We start from the raw sequence: 20,244 nt of genomic DNA, 5'->3' as shown, positions 1-20,244 counted from the left end.
GTCTACTTCCCTCTCTCATCCAAATCTCCCTGAGGGCATCTTACTCACCCTCACGGACCTGGCCCCCAGGAAGCTCCAGAGTCTGTTGCCGGGTGCCTAGCAGGGGCAGGTGGCACACTGGTTGCTATCACAAGGATTACTTCACCTCGCCATCACAAGAACCCTTTGGGGTGGTTCCTCTCTCTTTATAGCAAAGGAACAGGCAGGTGAGTGACTAGTGAAAGATCACAAAATTAGGCAACAGTGGACCCAGAATTCCAACCCAGGTCTCCTGATGTGAGATCTAGGTCTTCTCCCAACGCACCTGGCAGTAGCCTCTAGTATGGGGTTGTCTGGTTATACCACCAGTGAAGGCCTTGAGCCTTTACTCATCTCAGCTGGGCCTGTTTACCAAGGGGCAAAGGCCCCTCCTAGGGCCAGCCGGGCCTCTGGGTCACCTGAGAATGATGAATTCACGAATAAATACTTTCAGAAAACTACCGGATGTTATGCAAATGCAAGCTAGTCATGGTAACATCTGATGGGCTATGGCTTTTTTCCTATGAAAAAATAGCCTTACCAAGTGCACAGGAGATGAAATATTCCCTTTACACTTTTAATGTAAGTTCAAAGTACCCCTAAGCTTCCACTATCCATGAATCAAAAAGTAAAGAGTAATGGGCTGAGCCTGGACTGAGCCTGCTGGCAGGTCACCATATGCTGGTAAGCAGCAGCTAAGAATAGGGGTGCCTTCGGCTCAGGTCATGATCCTGAGGTCCTGGGATGGAGCCCTGCATCGGGCTCCCTGCTCTGCGAGGAGCCTGCTTGTCTCCCTCTCTCTCTGCCCCTCCCTCTGCTCGGGCTCTCTCTCAAATAAGTAAAATCTTAAAAAAAAACAAACAAACCAACAAAAACCAGCTAAGAATGAATGAAGCTTTCTGCTCCTGAAAAACATGTTTGTGAGTCCAGCTGGGCTTGTGAGTTCCTCTCAAGCAGCTGTTCCCAATCCAAGGATCAGAATCACCTGGGTAACTGTTTTTCCAAATACTCCAATAGTAGGACACTCCCTGAGGTGAGAGGAAGGAGGAAGTGATTTCTGGAACTAGCTTGCAGTCAAGTCTGGCCATACCCCCCCTCCTGGCCTGGTGGAGAACTGCAGCTACTACAGGAAGTTGCCGCTCCCCCCACCCCTCCCCAAGCAGGGGCATGTTGCTCCACCGCTCTCTCCTTTGAGCCTCAGATCAAATCCTAACTACTTTTTGTCTGTGGCTGGGAGCCAATCTTCTGCTGGGACAGAAAATCGAGAAGCTGAACTATCTGGCTCCTTTTAAATACATTAAGTCATAAGACTATACTTTCAGGGATCATTTCTATAGTTCGTTAAATACATTAAGTCATTAAATTCCCCCCACCAGGTATCTGGGCCTCGCAGGGGCCCGGAGCAACCCCGGGTCCGCAAGCAGGTCTGGTTGGTGCTTATACAGACAACACATCAAGGCAAGTTGGAGCGTTAGAGCCAGGCTCACAGAACCAGAGAGGGCTGGAGCTAGGACTTTTTAGATTGCCTGGATAAACCACCCCCCTTTAAAACATGACAGACCTAAGGTCCAAAGATGTTAAAGCAGTATTCCTCCGCCTAAGCCACACATCACACTTACCTATGACACTTCACAGATGCCTGGGTCCAGGCCCACAAGAGTCCAAATCAGTAGATCTGGGGTGGAGTTTTAGGTCTTTATGGGTCCTTCTGGGGTGCTAAATGACTTGCTAGGGTTGCTCTAGGGGGCAGAGCCTGTACAGGTCTAGAGCCTTCTTTCCAACTATATACCGCTAGGTGTCTAAAGGAAATGAGTTTGAAACTGAACTGTACTGGGGCACCTGGGTGGCTCAGTTGGTTGGGTGTCGATTTCAGTTCAGGTCATGATCTCAGGGTCGTGGGATCCAGCCCCCGGTCGGACTCTGTGCTCAGTGTGGAGTCTGCTTGTCCCTCCCCCTCTGCTCTGCCACCCCCCACCCCCGCCACTCGTGCTTGCTCTCTACCCCCTCCCAAATAAATAAATAAAATCTCTAAAACCGAACTGTATTATTACTTAGTATTTAAGACATTCTGAGAAGTCCCCTAACTACAAAATCTTTCCTAACAAACTTGCCACTGCAGAAAATTCAGCCCATGTCCTTTGTGGTTGCTGGGGCTCTTCTGCCTGCGCACACTGGGAGAGGCCCCGGGGCTGGAGGGAGGGGGCCCCGGGGCTGGAGCAGCCCTTGCTCCACTAGGGCTTGAAAGACAGTTTCCCCACTGGGTGGGATCGCAGGCCACGGTCCCTGAGCTGAGGATAGTACTCCAGTCCCGTTTCCTCAACAAGACTAAAGTGAACATGTCCTTTCCTGGGCTGCTCCTCTGGCTTCTCACCTGAGACTGGCAGGATCAGTAAAATGACTGAATGAGGCTGAAAAGAATTCATCAGTCTCCAAAACACTGACTTGGCAGGCCCCAGAGGACCACGGGGCAGTTAGGTAAGGTCCTGTAAAGCAGGAATGAGCCAGGCAATTAATTATACTCTAGAGCATCCAACCTCAACTGGATGGATGGCTGTGCCTTCGTCAAGTGAACTATCCTATTAATATGTTGATCAGGGTTACTTTTACTGTCACGTCAGAGCCCCACGTTTCCTGTAAACAAAATATACTGGATTGGACTAAATACCACTGCACTGAATATGGACTCACATTGTGCTACCACATGATTAGTTTTATAATCATCCTTCCTTCCAGAGTCTCTCCCAAGCAAATGGGTCACAAATAAGCACACTGTATTATTAACATCTACATTACAGCCTGCCTCTTATTACTGAGTCAACCTGGCAACTGGTATGCCTTGTATCATGTGTGGGTTGTTACTCAGCACGCCCACATTTCTAGAAAGCCCTATTGTCTATTACTCATATCTCATTTGAACATGTGAGCCAAGCAGACATGTTCTTCATGTATTCCCCACTGCATACCTTCAGCCAGTGCAAAAATGGTGACCCTCCTTGCCCTCAGAAATGCCTGCCATGTTTGATGGGGGATATTAGACTGCTGAATAAACACCAAGTTCAGACCCCTAGAAAAGGCAAAACCAAAACAAAATACACTGGACCTCATACATGTTTCATATACATATTTATATATATTTCATGTACAAAGTTACATTCTGAACCCCAGGGGTTCCATAATAGAAATAAATACTGAAATAACTACATTGCTAAATGAGCTTTTTGCTCATAGAAATGAAGCCTCAGCCTCTAAGAGACAACAAGTGGGACACTCTAGAACCCATTTTTCAGATTATAGAGGCCAGTAAAAGTCTGGATAAAATGTCTAGGACAAAAAACAAATTCAGAACATAAAATGGTTAAAATATATTCAAATATATTGAGAAATGTACGACAAAATTAATAATAAAAACTTAATTTTAAGAAAGAAAAAGACATTTAGTGTTACAAAATAGCATAACCCTGTTAGAAAAGCATTTATGATTTCCACATTTAATTCTCTCTTCTCTACTCTTCCCATGTTATAAGCTGGGGCCAAATGAGTCCCTTTCTCAACATGATCAATTAAGAAGAGCCCTAAATCTGTTTGAGTCCTTTGGTAACGATCATAATACTCACAAGGAAATAAATATTCAGTTCCACAGCATTTGCAAGAAAGACACACATTCTTCAGGACAGTTAATATTATGAGACAACTGTTTTGCTCTGTTTTGTTACTAAGGCAGCCTATGTTAAAGGGTCTGTTCTCAAATGCAGTTAGACCTTTACAAGAAATGAACAATATAGCAACTGAGAGAATGTATTCTAATCTTTTCTATGCAAACACACTTAATTTGAAAAGTTCTGTGCCGCATACTTTGTGCTCAAAATCTTTTACACTCTCAACAAGCTGCATCTATCAAGATATTCATTCCTATTTAAAAAATTCAGATCCACACAGGTTGGAGAAAAACACCCTCAAAACGGTGTTCTTCAAGAATATTCTCTCTTTGCCTCACAGGGATTTCAACCATTTCATAGTGAAGTGTGAGGTTGGTGTACAGGTTACTGACATTTTTGTAGATCGGCAATGGTTGAACATCAGCAGTTTCACATGGTTCAACCTCATACATAACCCAAGCATAACAAAACGAGAATATTCTCGGGTCTCCTTTATTTCTTCCAACCAGGGGCAATCTATAATTTTTTTACATGGAGAGACCAACCCAAGGTATTCGAGACTCTTCTCTATCCTTGAGTTGCTAGCTACAGGCAGTTTACACCAACCACTTTGCTGCTTGCAAGAAACTTACATTTTGGTTACCAAAGTGAACGTTACCACCTCGACCAAAGTGAACGTTACAAGAATATAAGCCTATTATTGGGGAAAGGGGGGAAGTAAAGCAATCTGTGGAAAATATTTAAATGAAATTACAAATAGAAGGACAAGCCCTTAAAACAACTTGTACAGGCATTTCTGTACTCTCTCTAGTCCCTGAAGTTAATTAACAGGGCGACAGATAATCTGACAGCTTTAGATAAAATAGCTACACCCCTATATTCCTTACGTTAAAGCCAGTAAGTTTAAAAAGAGCAATCAGAACCATTGTAACATGTTTGCATTTTTCACCTTTAACTCCTGATTTCCTAAATTACATTTGGTCATATAAACACGTAAAAGACTGAACAGCAAGTGGAGTCTGACTCTGGGATGCTTACTTCTTGGGACTAATATTCCCAAACACTTTGGTGTCTCCTTTTTGTGAATTTATACAACATTCCCCAAAAATGTTTAACAATGTGGGTGGTTTTTTTTTTAGGTATTGCCAAAAATGGCTCAGATTTAAATTAAAAACATAGCTTCTAAGCTATGGATAAGTGGCTTAAGTTTTGATGCCTTGAAGAAAAGTGACTGAATACCTCAAGCAAAAAAATTATCCTTTTAGTACAGCTTTTACCAAAGGAGTTTTTCCTTCTGGCCATCTAAAGTGGCCACAACTTTACTGTGTACCCAATGTGCTTATAGACACATGTGGCCAAACGGATCCCCCAGCTCATTAAATCCCATGTATTTATAATCTAGCTTAATCCTGTAGCTGCTTGAAGGACAATGGCATACTTTTTACAACTATGTCTGCATGACATTCAGAAAGAACAAATCCCTGGCACTTAAGAACACTTAACACAGTCTGAGGCCTGTGTTTGCTTACTTTTCCCTCAGGGAATCCTTCTGATAACCGGGCGGGGTGGGGGGGGGCTTTATTCAACAGGCTTGGATTTTTAAAATAACACTTAAAATTTGTATTTAGTATTGCTTAAGGAAATGGTAAATCACACATTTTCAAGAAGCTGGAGAGAGGGGAAAACTGCAGCATAATGGTTTCTGAAAACTTATGAAACAAGAAAATCAGTTAAACCCAGACTTGTTTTTTTAAACGGGGGGTACCTGCAAGAAGAGGAACATGTCAGCTTTTACTTTATGGCATCTTGGCTTTGTCTTCTTCCCCTTCATAGTTTTCCTCTTCGAAGATGGCATTTTAATCTCAAAAGAGCACAAATGCTTAAAGGTGGCATTTACATACAAGATTCAAGTGCTAGCTGTTCTGTAGTTTTACACAGAACAAGAGAAAATACTGTTTCTCACCAAATCCCTTATTCGGTTCATAGGCCACTCTATCTCCACTGCAGCTTTGCTATTATTCACTGGAAGAGCAGTCCAAGAACAATTGGTAAATAGGTGAATTTTTTACGTGGAAAAAAACCTCAACCAATCACCACCATTCACTGATACAGGAACCAAAAACACAATTTCCTTAAAAAAAAAAAAAAAAATCCTCCCATTATTCCCATTACTGAAGCGATCTTCTGAGCCTTATAAATAATAAACGTTTCAGACACGTCAGTTTGAAAATGAGTGAGACTAGTCTCAAAAAATAATCATCAGAATATTCAGAGAGCAGGCCTCATAAACTTTAGAGCTCTAATAAGTCAGAAACAGGAAACTTTTATTTAAATAGTGTAGTCTTAATTTCTTTAATATAAAACCCCCCAAATCTGATGAAAACAAGGTTTTATATACCATATAAACAAGATTTGTCAGATTTGAAAGTGAAAGTTAAAGTCATTTACAGTTAGCTTTTAGCCCCCTGGGACATTTAGAGAAATCCTGATAATCCACCTAATCCTAGTTTGTGTCAATTTTATCATACATTGGGGAAAACTTTATTATTGTACTTAATGGTACAATTTCACTTATCAAGTGTTCCCATTAATTCCATTATTAGTGACAGCTAAAAAGTGACCGTATCAAAGTGAGTGACATGAACTGTGGCAGAGTGAACCACATCTGGATTGCTTTCTATAATTCACCAGTTTGCAGAGAGGAAACATTCTTTGATTTGTTCATAACATACTGAAATTGCCTAGAACACTGGTGCAGCAACACAGCTCGTTCCTGTATTGTTATGGTAGGACAGGTTCTGTAATATAGAGTTAACAGGAAAAAAAATGCTCACACAGTATGTGGTGAAACTTCTTTCACAAAGAGAGCATTAAATCAAGGGGCAAAGGGAAACTAAACCATGCAGAAGAGACAGCTTCCCTGTCTCCACCTGTTTCCGATGTGCTCACTCACTGCCGTACATCACTTGCCACACGATCAGGTGACTCCTTTCTGCTTTGGCGACAGAAGGTTCAAGTGGAAGATCCTCTCCAAGAAGTTCTGATTCTCCACCTTCATCACCTGGGGAATGACAACAGGAACTCAAGTTAGGCTGAGCGGTGGAATACGCAGGCCGACACACAGCAGATGTAATGCTCAGGGTTAGTCTGCAACAGTATGCACAGAGCTTGGCCGATTCCCATTTCAGAGAACACAGTACAAGAAAAGCCATGAGTCAGAACCTTCACTTGCCCAACTTCTGAAAAGGTTAATTCATTTTTCAGACTATATTTATAAAAGTGAGCTCACTGTATGTACTACATTAGAAACTCATCGCACTATGTCTACATTCTGAGGTTAACAGAAATGAGAAGCTAAGAAGGAATAGCTGTCCAACCCCGTGTTCATCCAAATGGACAGTCTTCTCTCATTTATGTCAAACTGAGAAGTGAGACCACATAGGCCTATAAATGTGGAAGCGTGGAGCTAGAGCCCACGCTCCCACAAACTAGCTAAACCCAAACAACTCATGTTTGTTGTCAGTGACAGTAAAGCTCTCCAATCAGAGATAACCAATACAAGCCCGTGGAAACAGAAACTATCTCCCTGCAGCACTAGGAGATGGCAGATTTATCACTCAATATACTGGGTTGTTTGTTTTTTAAGATTTTATTTATTTGACAGAGAGAGGGAGAGAGCACAAGCAGGGGGAACAGTAGAGAGAGAGATAAGTTAACCTATGCTTTCTGTATTTACTGAATTTGTATTTTCTGAAGACCGTAATTATATTTAGCTTCTTTAGAAACTGTTTTCTGAATCTGTGTGTTTTAGGGCACATTGGTGATGGACTGGATGACAGCTTTTTTTTTTTTTTTAAGATTTGTTATTTTACTTATTTGAGAGAGAGAGAGAGAGCAGGACCTGGGGGGAGGAGCAGAGGGAAAGAAGCAGATTCCCCGCTGAGCAGGAAGCTCAACGTGGTGTTTGATCCCAGGACCCTGGGATCATGACCCAAGCCGAAGGCAGACACTTAACCGTCTGAGCCACCTAAGGCGCCCCAAGGTTTTATTTTTATTTTTATTTATTTATTTTTTTAATATTCTATTTATTTGAGAGGGTGAGAAAGCACATGAGAGGGGGTAGGGTCAGAGGGAGAAGCAGACTCCCCGTCGAGCAGGGAACCCGATGTGGGACTCGATCCCGGGACTCCAGGATCATGACCTGAGCCTAAGGCAGTCGCTCAACCAACTGAGTCACCCAGGCGCCCCCAAGGTTTTATTTTTAAGTAATCTCTACACCCAACTTGGTGCTCAAGCTCACTACCCTGAGATCAAAAATTGCATGCTCCACTGACTAAGCCAGCCAGGACGCCCTATACTGAGTTATTTCTTCCCATGACTTTCAAGTTTAGGATAGATTATGAATTAATGGTATATGGTGGAGATGAAGAAATGAGGCCGAAGCCACAGACAGGCTATGGGTTCTCCTAGAAACAGCTGAGTCAACTGGATAAATGAGGTCCTGATCAAAGACACTGCTCTCCAAGGCCCAGTGCAAGCAAACCACACTCCTCTCTACAAAGTGCATCCCTGGTTTTGCTGTTGCAGAAACAGGGTTATTCTGACACAACTCAGTGACAACTGGTATCGTGGGACAGATTCTTCAACAGAATCCTTACACACACACACACACACACACACACACACACACACACACCAAGGGGCAAAGATACACCACTGATCTGCTAGTTTTGCCGTGTGTCTCACCTGAATTTCAGATGGGCAAAAGAAAACAGTGGTAGTATTAACTAGAAACAGTGGCAGAGAATAAACCTTAAAAGTAGGCACTTTTCAACAGACATATGAAAAAGTGCTCAACAACAGTCGGCATCAGGGAAATCCAAATCAAAACCACAATGAGATACCACCTCACACCAGTCAGAAAGGCTAAAATTAACAAGTCAGGAAACGACGGATGTTGGCGGGGATGCGGAGAAAGGGGAACCCTCCTACACTGTTGGTGGGAATGCAAGCTGGTGCAGCCACTCTGGAAAACAGTATGGAGGTTCCTCAAACAGTTGAAAATAGAGCTACCCTATGACCCAGCAATTGCACTACTGGTGATTTACCCCAAAGATACAAATGTAGTGATCCAAAGGGGCACCTGCACTCCAATGTTTATAGCAGCGATGTCCACAATAGCCAAACTATGGAAAGAGCGCAGATATCCATTGACAGATGGATAGGGAAGATGTGGTGTGTGTACACACACACACACACACACACACACACACACACACACACACACACACTGGAATACTACTCAGCCATCAAAAAAATGAAATCTTGCCATTTGCAACGATGTGGATGGAACTAGAGGGTATATGCTGAGTGAAAATAAGTCAACCAGAGAAAGACATAAATCATATGACCTCACTGATGTGTGGAATTTAAGAAACAAGGCAGAGGATCATAGGGGAAGATAGGAAAAAATGAAACAAGACGAAACCATAAGAGACTCTTAGTCATAGGAACCAAACTGAGGGCTGCTGGCGGGGAGGGGGGGTGGAGGGATGGGGTAACTGGGTGATGCATATTGGGGAGGGCATGTGTTGTAATGAGCACTGGGTATTATATAAGACTGATGAATCACCGACCTGTACCCCTGAAACAAATAATACATTATATGTTAATTTAAAAAAGGAATATACCCTAAAAAATATATGATTTAGAGATTAATGTCCCTATGAAAAGAATATCTACTCTCTAATTCTTCAACATTTATTGAGACTTGTTTTGTGACAAGAATTCTTTACCAAACGAATTCAGCAGTTTTTGGATATTGTTTGTGTGTAGTCACTTAGCATTTAGTTTTTCCTTATCATATTTTCTTAATCTCCATATTCTTTATTTTTTGTTAGGCATATTAAAATATGAATATTTTATTATTTTAGTTTTTCATTTATATGTTTTAAGATTCAGTTATTTGTGAAATTTTATCTGCATATTTTCTATCTTTGTCTAGTTTATTAATTTCCTTTTCATTGTCATTTGCATCTAATCAATTACTAAACCTACTGATTAAAAAAAAAAAAGTTGGCACTTTTCTCTGTAGGCCAAACTGTCCTTTAACACACCTCCTAGTGGTCCTTCCACAGCAATGTCAAACTGTGCAGTGGTGCATGCTCTCAAAGACTCAAGACCAAATTGAAGAATATAAAAAACTGGAGTTTGGTTTTTAAATTTTAAAAAGTACAACGAGGGGTGCCTGGGTGGCTCAGTCAGTTAAGTGTCTGACTCTTGATCTCAGCTCAGGTCATGATCTCAGGGTGGCGAGATCAAGCCCCACGTTGGGCTCTGTGCTGGGTGTGGAGCCTGCTTAAGATTCTCTCTCTCCCTGTCCTTCTCCCTCCGCCCCTCCCCCACCAAAATAAATAAAAATAATTAAAAAAAAATAAAAAATTACAACAATGACAAAATTAGTTGGCTGAGATCAAAGGTTGTTGGTATTTGAGTTGTTTTGTTTTGAAGGTTCTATTGTTTAGAATCACCATTTCCTAGGGCTCTACATCCTATTTAATTAAACCACTAAAACTAGACGACTGGGGTAAACAGGTGAAGGGGGGTAAGAGCACACCTGCTCTGAGGAGCACGGGTGAGGTACGGAAGTGCTGAGTCACTATACCATGCACCTGAAACTAATACAACACTGTATGTTAACTACACTAGAATTAAACAACACAAACAAACAAAAAACCCCCCCAAAACCATGGGATGGTTGGGATCAATTTTTCATTGTTAAACAATTACAGGAAATGGAAATGGAACAAAAAAAAGATCAAATTTGATTTTTTTTTTAAAAAAAGCATTATTTACTATTAAAATTAACCTATGTTTTAAGACAAGTCTGCTTTTCAGGCTGGATTAACTAGAGATACTGACAAATCTGGCTAAGCATTTTTTATGCTATTTTCAGGATCCACAATGGAAGCAATTTCTGGTGGACATGGAAAAACCACAGAGATTTTATTAACATACTCCTTAGTATGGTTCCAACTGCTGTGCTGCACTCCAAGGAAAAGCTGCCCTAATCACTCCAGCTAAATGGGAGTCCTTTTCTATCAAGGAATTCTGCACCAACAGTCAATTATTTAAAACATTTTGAAGTAACTTCATTCCTGCTGACATCAACAGAATCAATCAATTCCTAAACTTCACCTTAACACCTCCCTTAAAAATGTGTAAGTCTTTTCTGTCAAATAATCTGGTTTATACTAATTTTATGTGGCCCACTGTCCTTTACATGGCCCTAAATTTTATACTACTTTCTTACAGAATTTATAACTAAAGTATATGTCACCAATCTACAACATTATATTCTCTAAAACCTTACGTTTACGAGCTTTCTGAATCATTTTGATTTTAGGCACATCCAAAGGATCCCTTTATTTACAGCAAATAAGTAAGTTCACATCACAGTGCCTTACAAGTTTACAAAACACTACACTTTCCAAAACATCAAACATCAGTTCTCTGTTTTCGTGGTCGCCCTCTGGCCATTCCTTCTCAGATCCCTTCATAAGCTCTAATGGTTCTTTTTTTTTTTTTTAAAGATTTTTTAAAATTTATTTATTTGACAGAGAGAGATAGCAAGAGCAGGAACACAAGCAGGGGGAGCGGGAGCGGGAGAAGCAGGCTTCCCGCTGAGCAGGGAGCCCGACGTGGGGCTCGATCCCAGGACCCCAGGATCATGACCTGAGCCGAAGGCAGACGCTCAACGACTGAGCCACCCAGGCGCCCCTCTAATGGTTCTTTTAATGGAACAATAATACAGGGTTCTACCTTAGAACCTCTTCTTTTAGCCCCTACACACTCTCCTTGGGTAAGCTCATCAACCCTTGTGGTTTTAAGTACCACTACATGCTAACAGCTCCCAAATCCCCCCTTCTGAGATATAAAATCTTTATACCCCAAAGCCCAATGGCCATCTTCCACCTAGACAACTCCCAGCTCCCATGCTCTTCAAGGTCAAGGTGATGCCCAACATCAAATTCCTCTCTCCCCCTCCAGATCTGCTTCTTCTGTTCTGATAATCTTTATCTCTGAGTAAATGGATCACCCCGCCTTCCCCCACATCCTATTAGTTACTAATTCCCCAACATGCCGCTTTATCTATTCCTACTGTTAGTGCCCCACTCAGTTTTTCATTTTTTCCTATCTCATTTCGCTACGTCTAGTCTTATACCTCCAATTCATCTTCCACACAAATCTCTTCGTATTGCTCTTCTAGTTAAAGCCCTCTGACAGTTTTCCTTAGCTTTAAAGATAGAAGTGCATTAACTACAGAGAACAAAATGATGGTTACCTGGGGGGAGGTGGGTGGGGGGAATGAGGAAACAAGGTGATGGGGATTAAGAAGTGCACCTGTTGGAATGAGCACTGCGTGATCTGTGGAATTGCTGAATCACTATATCGTACACCTGAAACTAACACACTGTATGTTAACCAGACTGGAATCAGAGAAAGGGAAGGAAAGGAAGGAAATACATACATAAATACATACATACACACATAAAAATATGGAAGCGGAAACTCCTTAATTTGGTATATAAAGGTCTTCCATAATCCAGCCCCAACCCCCATTTTTAGATTTAACTCTGGTCAAATGTACATTTGCCTCTACTCCACGGTCCAGCCATTTAAGAACAGTTTTTCTTCAATTAAGGTGGTTTTAACATTTCTAAGCCTTTGGTCAAGCTCTTATCTTACCTTGGAATGCCAATCCCCAGCAATCCGCATCCTGCTCACCCCCAACCCAACCCTTTAGACTACACTACTCAGAGCTCTGTCAGCTCAAGCACCGTGTGTTGACTCTGTCCCTCCCCCCACCCCCACCCAGGGCACTTATCTATTAACACATTTCTATCTCTGCACTCTCCCATAATTCCAAAGCCAGAGGCAGGCTTTGTCTGATCTGTATCTGCATCTCAAGCTCAAGGCTGACAAGCACCTAGCAATAGTGTTTGTAAAGTGAGAAAAAGAACAAATAAAATCCATTTTTATACAAACACCACTTTATGAAGTATTTTTATTTCTCCCTTTTGCAGGTGAGGAAACTGGACTTCTGGGAGGCTGAATGGGATTTGCCCAAGGCCTTCTGACTCCTTCTTATGCTCTTCATATATACATCCATATATGACCCAACCCTGTTTTCTTTTTGTTTTTTTAAGTGGGGGGTGATACATGTCAACAGGAGTCTTATATTTTCATCAAATTTTATTTGCAGATAATGCAGGGTGTTTTTTTTTCTTTTTTTTTTTTAAAGTAATCTCCACACCCACCATGGGGTGGGTGGCTCGAACCTGCAACCCCAAGATCAAGAGCTGCATGCTCTTCTGAGCCAGCCAGGCACCCTAAACCCTGCTATTTTCGAATGCTCCTTCAAACAAATACATTGGGGTATAAAAAGAAACTTAAAAACAAAGAAATAAGGAAAAGGGAAAATATAAAGTCCTTTCGCAAGTAAAGAATTCAAAGAAAACGTCTTAGAAATCACTTATCAAGAGTAGGTTCTTGTTTACTATGAGTGAAAATCCAAGTTACAGAACATAGTGGCCAGAACCCATGACTTACCCATTCGGAAGTCAATGTAGCCCTCTCCTCCACTGATGACGAGCATAGACTTCAAGGGCATCTGGCTGCCAGGCTCCTGTGTAGATGGCCCTGCCTTGTCACCTGTTAGATCTGTGTCACTACTGCCACTTTGTGGGCTGACGACTTGACCTATTTGTGCAAGAACAGAAGCAGATGTTACTTATCACAGACTGGAGTGGGGAAGACTCATTTTCTCTGAATATTTTCAGAAAGTTGAACAAAAAGGTAAATATATTCTGATACAACCAAAGTACTGGGAATCGCAGAAGCCTCTACATGATCAGAAAATATCTATAAAGGTCCTAAGAACACAATTTGAAAATCTAAGTAGAGCCATTTTGTACCAAAGCAGGAATGGGTCCAAAACCCATTATGAGATCTGTGTATGGCCAGGCTGGTCTTCGCTGCCTGCTTCAGACTATTACGATCTACATCTTTTAACCTAAGGGACAAAGGAAAGGGTATGCGTGCATCTCTGTAAGAGATAAGAAAGGTCTTCAACGTAAGCCCTGTGAGTTTGGATATGCATAATTAATATTTAAATGTATTTTAAATCCATCATATTCCTCTCATATTTAAGAAAATTACATCTTATTTATAATTTAGATTATGCAAATAAAATTACTAGTAAATGTGCCATTTATTCTAAATTTAAGTTCTAAGGTAGAATCCTTGAGCATGAAATGGGAGAGAAACCTTTAATATGCCCTAGTTAAATGAACTAGATTTTTATGTATAAACATTAATAAATTAAAAAAAAATGAGAAGAGAGTTGAAGAATATATATATGACATAACATTTAAGTTCAAAGACACAAGAAAAGACTACACATAGTTTATAGATTTGTTCAAATGTAAAAATATAAAAACATGGCAGGATACTTGTCAACTTCAGGACTGTAGTAGCATATGGAGAGGAAAGGGGAAGGGAATGGGATTAGAGGACTATAACAGAGACTCAAAGGGGACTCTAGGACCCTTTTTTCACAAAAGCAGAAAGATACTACTATCAGCAATTCCATTTTTAGGAATTTATCCTAAGGAAATGACTATATAAACATACAAGGTGTATGTTTCAGGAAGCTCATCACCATGTTGTTAAGAATACTGAGTAACTGGTTAGGATACCATGTGCCAGCCACACCATGTACACTGAATCATTTGATCTTTGGAACACCCTCAGGAAAATGAGGACGATGGTTCAGTTTATGTGTCAACCTGACTAGGCTCTGGTGCACAGATATGTGGCCAAACTCCAGTTTAGATATTGCCGTGAAGGTATTTTTTAGATATAATCCACACTGAAATCAGTGGACGTGAGTAAAGCAGATTATTCTCCATAATGTGGTGGGCCTCATCAATCCGCTGAAGGCCTTCCGAGAAAAAGATAGGTCCCCTGAGGAAGGAGGAATTCTGCCTCTAGACTGCCTTTGGACTCCAGCTGCAACATCAACTCTTTCCTGGGTCTCCAGTCTGCCGGACTCCCTGCAGATTTCAGACCTGAAGCCCCCAGAATCACATGAGCCAATTCCTTAAATTGAATCAATCTCTCGTTCTCTCTGATACCCTATCGGTTCTGCTTCTCTGAAGAACCCTAACACACTGAGACGCTATCATGTCCAATGTCACACAGCTGGTGTGGCAAAGTCAGAACTGAACTTTGTAGACCTCCAAAACTTGCATCTTATGGGGGAAAAGAATTCAAAATGTGGGACCTGCTTGCAGATGGTCAGTCACATCAGTTTAGTATTCTTAATGGACAGAACCTTTTTCCCTGGACAGCACCACTACCACCTTTCATCTAGATAGATGGAGCTTTATAGCTCCAAAGCACTTTTGTTAACTTTCACAACAAATGAGGTCAGCAAAACAGAGATTAGTCATGTCCACTTAGGAAATGAGGATAAGTCTCAGAGGTCAAGTGACTTGCTCAAGACAACTAGGCAAGGGCGAGGCGGGGACTCCCAGTCTGCCACCCTTTGCCACAGCACTGAGACAGGCCCCAGAACACGGTCTCCTCTTCCTGTATATGATCTTGACGACAGGGGCTTCTCTCTAGTGTTAGGCCACGATTATTTCTGGTATTCTGCGGTGACAAAATAGTACCTACCACTGCTTTTCAAAAGCGAGCAGGTCTCTTATTTTTTTTTTTAAGATTTTATTTATTTGAGAGAGAGAGAATGAGAGAGAGAGAGAAAGCACATGAGGGGGGGAAGGGTCAGAGGGAGAAGCAGACTCCCTGCCGAGCAGGGAGCCCAATGCGGGACTTGATCCAGGGACTCCAGGATCATGACCTGAGCCAAAGGCTCAGGTCGCTTAACCAACTGAGCCACCCAGGCGCCCACGAGCAGGTCTCTTAAATAAAAATCGACAAGTTTGTTTTTGGGGAGAGAGGAGAGATTCCAAAACAATTTCATTCAAATGTCCCTACAGTGCTTTATCCATACCTCCGTTATAACTTTTCATATATTATACTGGAATTATCTGTAATTCCAGTTCTTTGCATTAGACTAGGTAGTAGAACCAAGGCACAGAAAAGAGACAATTATATGCAACCTCTTGACAGAACAATCTAACTCACCTGGGACTGCCACAAAGAATTTCACAGCATCCCGGTGCCCATGGAAGCAAAGCTGTGCATGTGCCATTGAACAATAGGGTATAAATGTCCCCGGAGTCACTTTATCGCTGTTTTCATCACCATACACTCGGATTACACTTCCAGGACGATTTCCTGTTGCTCCTGAGGTTTTATTTGCTGCAACAGAAAAACCAAAGACCAAATATTTTCCCCTTGGAAATAGTAATGATGTAGGATGTTACTGGTTAATCCTTATGATATTATCTAAAAGCTACAGCCAGTTGAGGTAAAAACAAGGGCAGCAATGCCAACTCAAGACAAAGCTGGGAAAAAAAGGTAACATAGCATGCTAGTTATTTTTAAGTACCTCAGTAAATGGAGTAGGGGATTTTGCCAGTCTAGCAATAACTACACTTAGTTTTTAAACATATCTATTAATTAAAACAAAAACAAAAACAAACTTAGTTTAAAAAAAACCAGATTTGAATCTTAGGTATGTCTGTTTTATTTTATTTATTTTTTAAATCCCCATTTTAGAAGACTAACCAGTTACAGTTTAAAGTAAATGGGTTTATTGTTAAATAAAATTTTCATAGTTTTCTCTTCTGATTTTTCTCCCCTGTGGTAAGAGAATCTCCCTTGAGGGGGGTGGTAAAAAGCTATGTTTAAAAGGATACAGCCACTTCAATAGTGTAGCTTTGATTTACACCAGACTGACGGCCTGCTGCATTATTTTAGAACAACCAGACTCACAAAACATCCCCATTCCATGGGCCAGTAAGTGAATGAAAGAAACATGGTCGGTAATAAGAGTAAACAATGGAGATTAATGACAGTTTTAAGAGATGTGTCGTGTTTTTACTGGAAGGAAAACAAAGTCTGGAAGAAAGTTCAGCTGCAACAAAAGATGATAAATACACTAAGCGGCTGAGCAGTAGTTTGGTGGCCATGTAACAGACGTTAAAAAACAAAACCAACAGAACACCTGCTGCGATGCAGTGACTGAGTGGATGGCATTTAGGAACATTCAAGAGGGCGTCTAGAGCCGGAGGACAGCCTCCCAGTGGCCATCAGAAGCCAGCAAGAAGAGCTGGGTCCAGGCTCTGCACTTACCCCTCAGCCCCAGTAAGCGTCCCTGGTGGAGGATTACGGCTACAGTGAGAGAGGAAAGGCACATGGAGAGGTGCACGGCAGGGGGATGGGCACTACCATGAGCCTCCGCTCTCGCGCCTTCTCTTCTAAGCTCCTCACTACATTAACAAAATCCAACTTGGTAGAACACCAAGTAACACGGAAAGTTCTTACCAAAGCCTCTGTACAAGATCTCTGCTCAAAAAGGACAGTGTGATTTACTGTGATTTTGCTTTTCTTAATTATAAAGCCATTTCAGAGAAGAAGAACTGATTTATCAGGGAGCATTTCCTAAATGCGAATATTTCCCTCTTTTCTTTAAGAAATCTGGTTCAAATAGCTATGCTAAAATGGAACTCTCTTTTATAAAGAAGTGACATGAACTCATGTAGATTTATAAGTAATTGCACAAAAGATATGTGGGATTAAGAACTTAGGTTCTTCAAAGGCTCCAGATAGACCACCCCCCAAGCTTCCCCCCTTCTCCCTAAAGAAAGGTAGGGAAATTCCTCAGAACTATTTTATTTAGTTATCAACTTATTTTCTGGACTTATGGCACTGGTTTTCAAACCATTCCTGGCCCACGAATTCTGTAACACAAAAATGCTCATTTGATGAATAATCAATGTAATGGAACATAATATGAAAAACAATGTACATTTTGTTCACAAAAATAACAATAATGAAACATAATATAAAAAACATACAACATACATTTTGTTCACAACCTTTTCACATACAGGAGAGATGGCTTCTCTCCAGCATCATGAAGCTCTTGCTGACCTAAGAAACTTTTCCCACATTTTCAAAACCTCAAATAAGCCAAATGGAACATCCAAACTAACTGCCAGAGGGCTGTGAAGAACCAGAATGATTCTAGGCCCTGTTTCTGGATATTGATGTACTAACACTGGAAGAAAGCCAGACTTCAGCCTTTATTTAAATAATGAAATAGGACTGTGATTCCTGAATTGAGAAAAGGAGCCTCTCACAATGGAACATTTTTTAGTTATAAAACGTTGGTCCTGACACATGGACACTGTTAATTCACTAAAATTTATAAGTGTTGTAGAAGTAATGAAGGAACGATAAATAGTTAGGTCTTTGTCATCAGCCTGATTTCCTGAATTACCTGATTTGCCAATACCAAAATCATTCCTTTTGCCTGAATTCTGGACACAACTACACCCTACAACTCTTCTGTTTGCATTGTGACAGTCAGCTAAAAATATACTTACTTTCTGTCAATGGGATGGAGATAATGACACCGTTTCCTGTTCCCACCCACAAACGATTGCAAGACACCATAAGAGCTGTGATCCTCACAAAAGAGAAGCCCAGTTTTCCAGTACCTGTACAGTGGGGGAAAATTTTTTATTGAGAAACTAGAGCAGATGATGTTTTAGGTTCCAAGTCCCTCAGAATGGCTGGATTAATTTAAAAGAGAAGAAATGTGACCAGAGCTAACTGGATATTTCCTGAAGGTGCACATCAAAGCAAACTTTCATTGGGCTTTATCACCTATCTGATAACTCATTGTTAATGAAAAAAGAAAATTCTGGGACCCCTGGGTGGCTCAGTCGGTTAAACGTCTGCCTTTGGCACAGGTCATGACCTCAGGGGTCCTGGGATCAAGCCCTGTATCAGGCTCCCTGCTCGGTGGACGGCCTGCTTCTCCTTCTCCCTCTGCTGCTCCCCCTGCTTGTGCTGTCTCTGTCAAATAAATAAATAAAAATCTTTAAAAAAAAAATTCTACAAGTGGCTGACATTACATTATCATTCAGAAAGAAAATACTGTTGATCAGGAGGTATGACACAAGATTTAATTAGGGAGCTGCCAAACCAAACCCAAAACAAAACAAAAAACAACAAAAACAGAGTTTGCTAGATTGGAAAATCAAATGTCCTTTGTTTTTGTAAGCTAAAAGAGTTCTGCTTTGCCTTAAGTTTCTTTGCATAGGTAAAAACAATCTTTAACAAAACTTATAATCTTTCCTTGCTTACATATTTTTATTCTAGAGCAGTTTAGAAATTTTAGGGTATCATAGGCATATAATTTAGAGAGAATGGATGCACTTTTTTTATTTGAAGGGAATTTTTACAACTGATTTTATTTTCTGAGAACTGAAAGGAAAATTCTTAAACAGATAATCACACATTTAAGACAAATAGCATTTATTTAGTTACTCACAAGTTCTACTTATAAGAACTGAGGATATGATCACAGTGTTAGAAGTCAGAAGGAGCCTTAACTCCATTCAGTCTAAGCTAGAGATCTGAAATTGGGGGGCCTGAGTGGCTCAGTTGTTTAAGCGTCGGACTCTTGGTTTTGGCTGAGGTCATGATCTTGCAGTCCTGGGATCAAGCCCTCCATCGGGTTTCGTGCTCAGTGCAGAGTCTGCGTCAGATTCTTTCTCCTCCTCCCTCCCCCTCTAACCCCTTCTCGCTTGTGCACGCTTTCTAAAACACATAAAATCTTTAAAAAAAAAAAGTATATTCCTGAAATTAGTTTGCATTTATGACATTCCTAATACTCAAGAGTGCTAGATTAGGAGCTAAGGATAAAGCAGGGACCAAACCAGAGATGGTCCCTGCCCTTCGTGGGGCTTCTGATCTTTGGGGGAAGAGAGACAACAAACAAGAATCTAATATTATTGGTGCAACCACAATAATAAGCCCATGAAGGGAAAGCATGAGAGGACCTAATCAAATTGGGAGAACAGGCAAGGTCTGTCTGTACTCCATGTGACATGTAAGCTACAGCCTGAAAGCCAAGTAAAAAGGGACCAAGAAGAACTTCCCTGGCAGAGGCTCTAACACATGTGATGGGCCTGAAATGGGAAGGAACCTGGTGAGCTCAGGTCAGTGTGAGGAGACCAGAGCAAGTGAGGAGAGTGGTCCAGGCCCCTGGATCAGTTCTTCTGGTGTTGTCACAGAATGTCACCTCACCTAAAGGTAGGAATATTCTAAAAGTGGCTGGTGTTACATAAGTATATCATGGTGGTATTGGCACACTGGTTACTATGCTGAGAACAGATTGTGGAGTAGAAACACAGAGGCCGGTTATGAGGCTCACAGTTATCTAGGGGGTAAGGATGGTGGCCTGGCCTGCAGGGATAATGGTAGAGATAAAGAAGTAACCGATTTAAGATATTTTTGGAGACAGACTTGACAGCTCCCAGTGATGGATTAGGTGTGGGGAATAAGAGAGAAGTCAAAAATGATC

General features: G+C 41.2%; 1 protein-coding gene across 5 annotated transcripts in view; it reads right to left on the bottom strand.

Moving 5' to 3' along the window:
- Nucleotides 1–3,124: 3,124 nt before the first annotated feature.
- SPAG9 (sperm associated antigen 9) overlaps nt 3,125–20,244 on the bottom strand; it is a 138,778-nt gene continuing 121,658 nt past the window's right edge. For 3 of the 5 annotated variants that reach the window (XM_025859231.2, XM_073883724.1, XM_073883722.1), the window contains 5 exons: nt 18,257–18,370; nt 17,001–17,039; nt 15,888–16,064; nt 13,287–13,436; nt 3,125–6,735 (listed from right to left, as the gene is read on the bottom strand). In XM_025859231.2, the coding sequence (XP_025715016.1) occupies nt 6,620–6,735; nt 13,287–13,436; nt 15,888–16,064; nt 17,001–17,039; nt 18,257–18,370 (596 nt within the window). In that variant the 3' untranslated portion in view covers nt 3,125–6,619. The remainder of the gene's footprint in view (nt 6,736–13,286; nt 13,437–15,887; nt 16,065–17,000; nt 17,040–18,256; nt 18,371–20,244) is intronic. The other 2 variants (XM_025859232.2, XM_073883723.1) reach the window with 1 other exon arrangement.

The sequence above is a fragment of the Callorhinus ursinus genome, unplaced genomic scaffold, assembly GCF_003265705.2.
Source record: "Callorhinus ursinus isolate GAN/ISIS: 27379988/994484 unplaced genomic scaffold, GSC_fseal_2.0 scaffold52, whole genome shotgun sequence".
Classification (NCBI taxonomy): domain Eukaryota; kingdom Metazoa; phylum Chordata; class Mammalia; order Carnivora; family Otariidae; genus Callorhinus; species Callorhinus ursinus.
The sequence above is the reverse complement of the archived record's forward strand: the minus strand, read 5'-3'. Positions and strand labels throughout refer to the sequence as shown.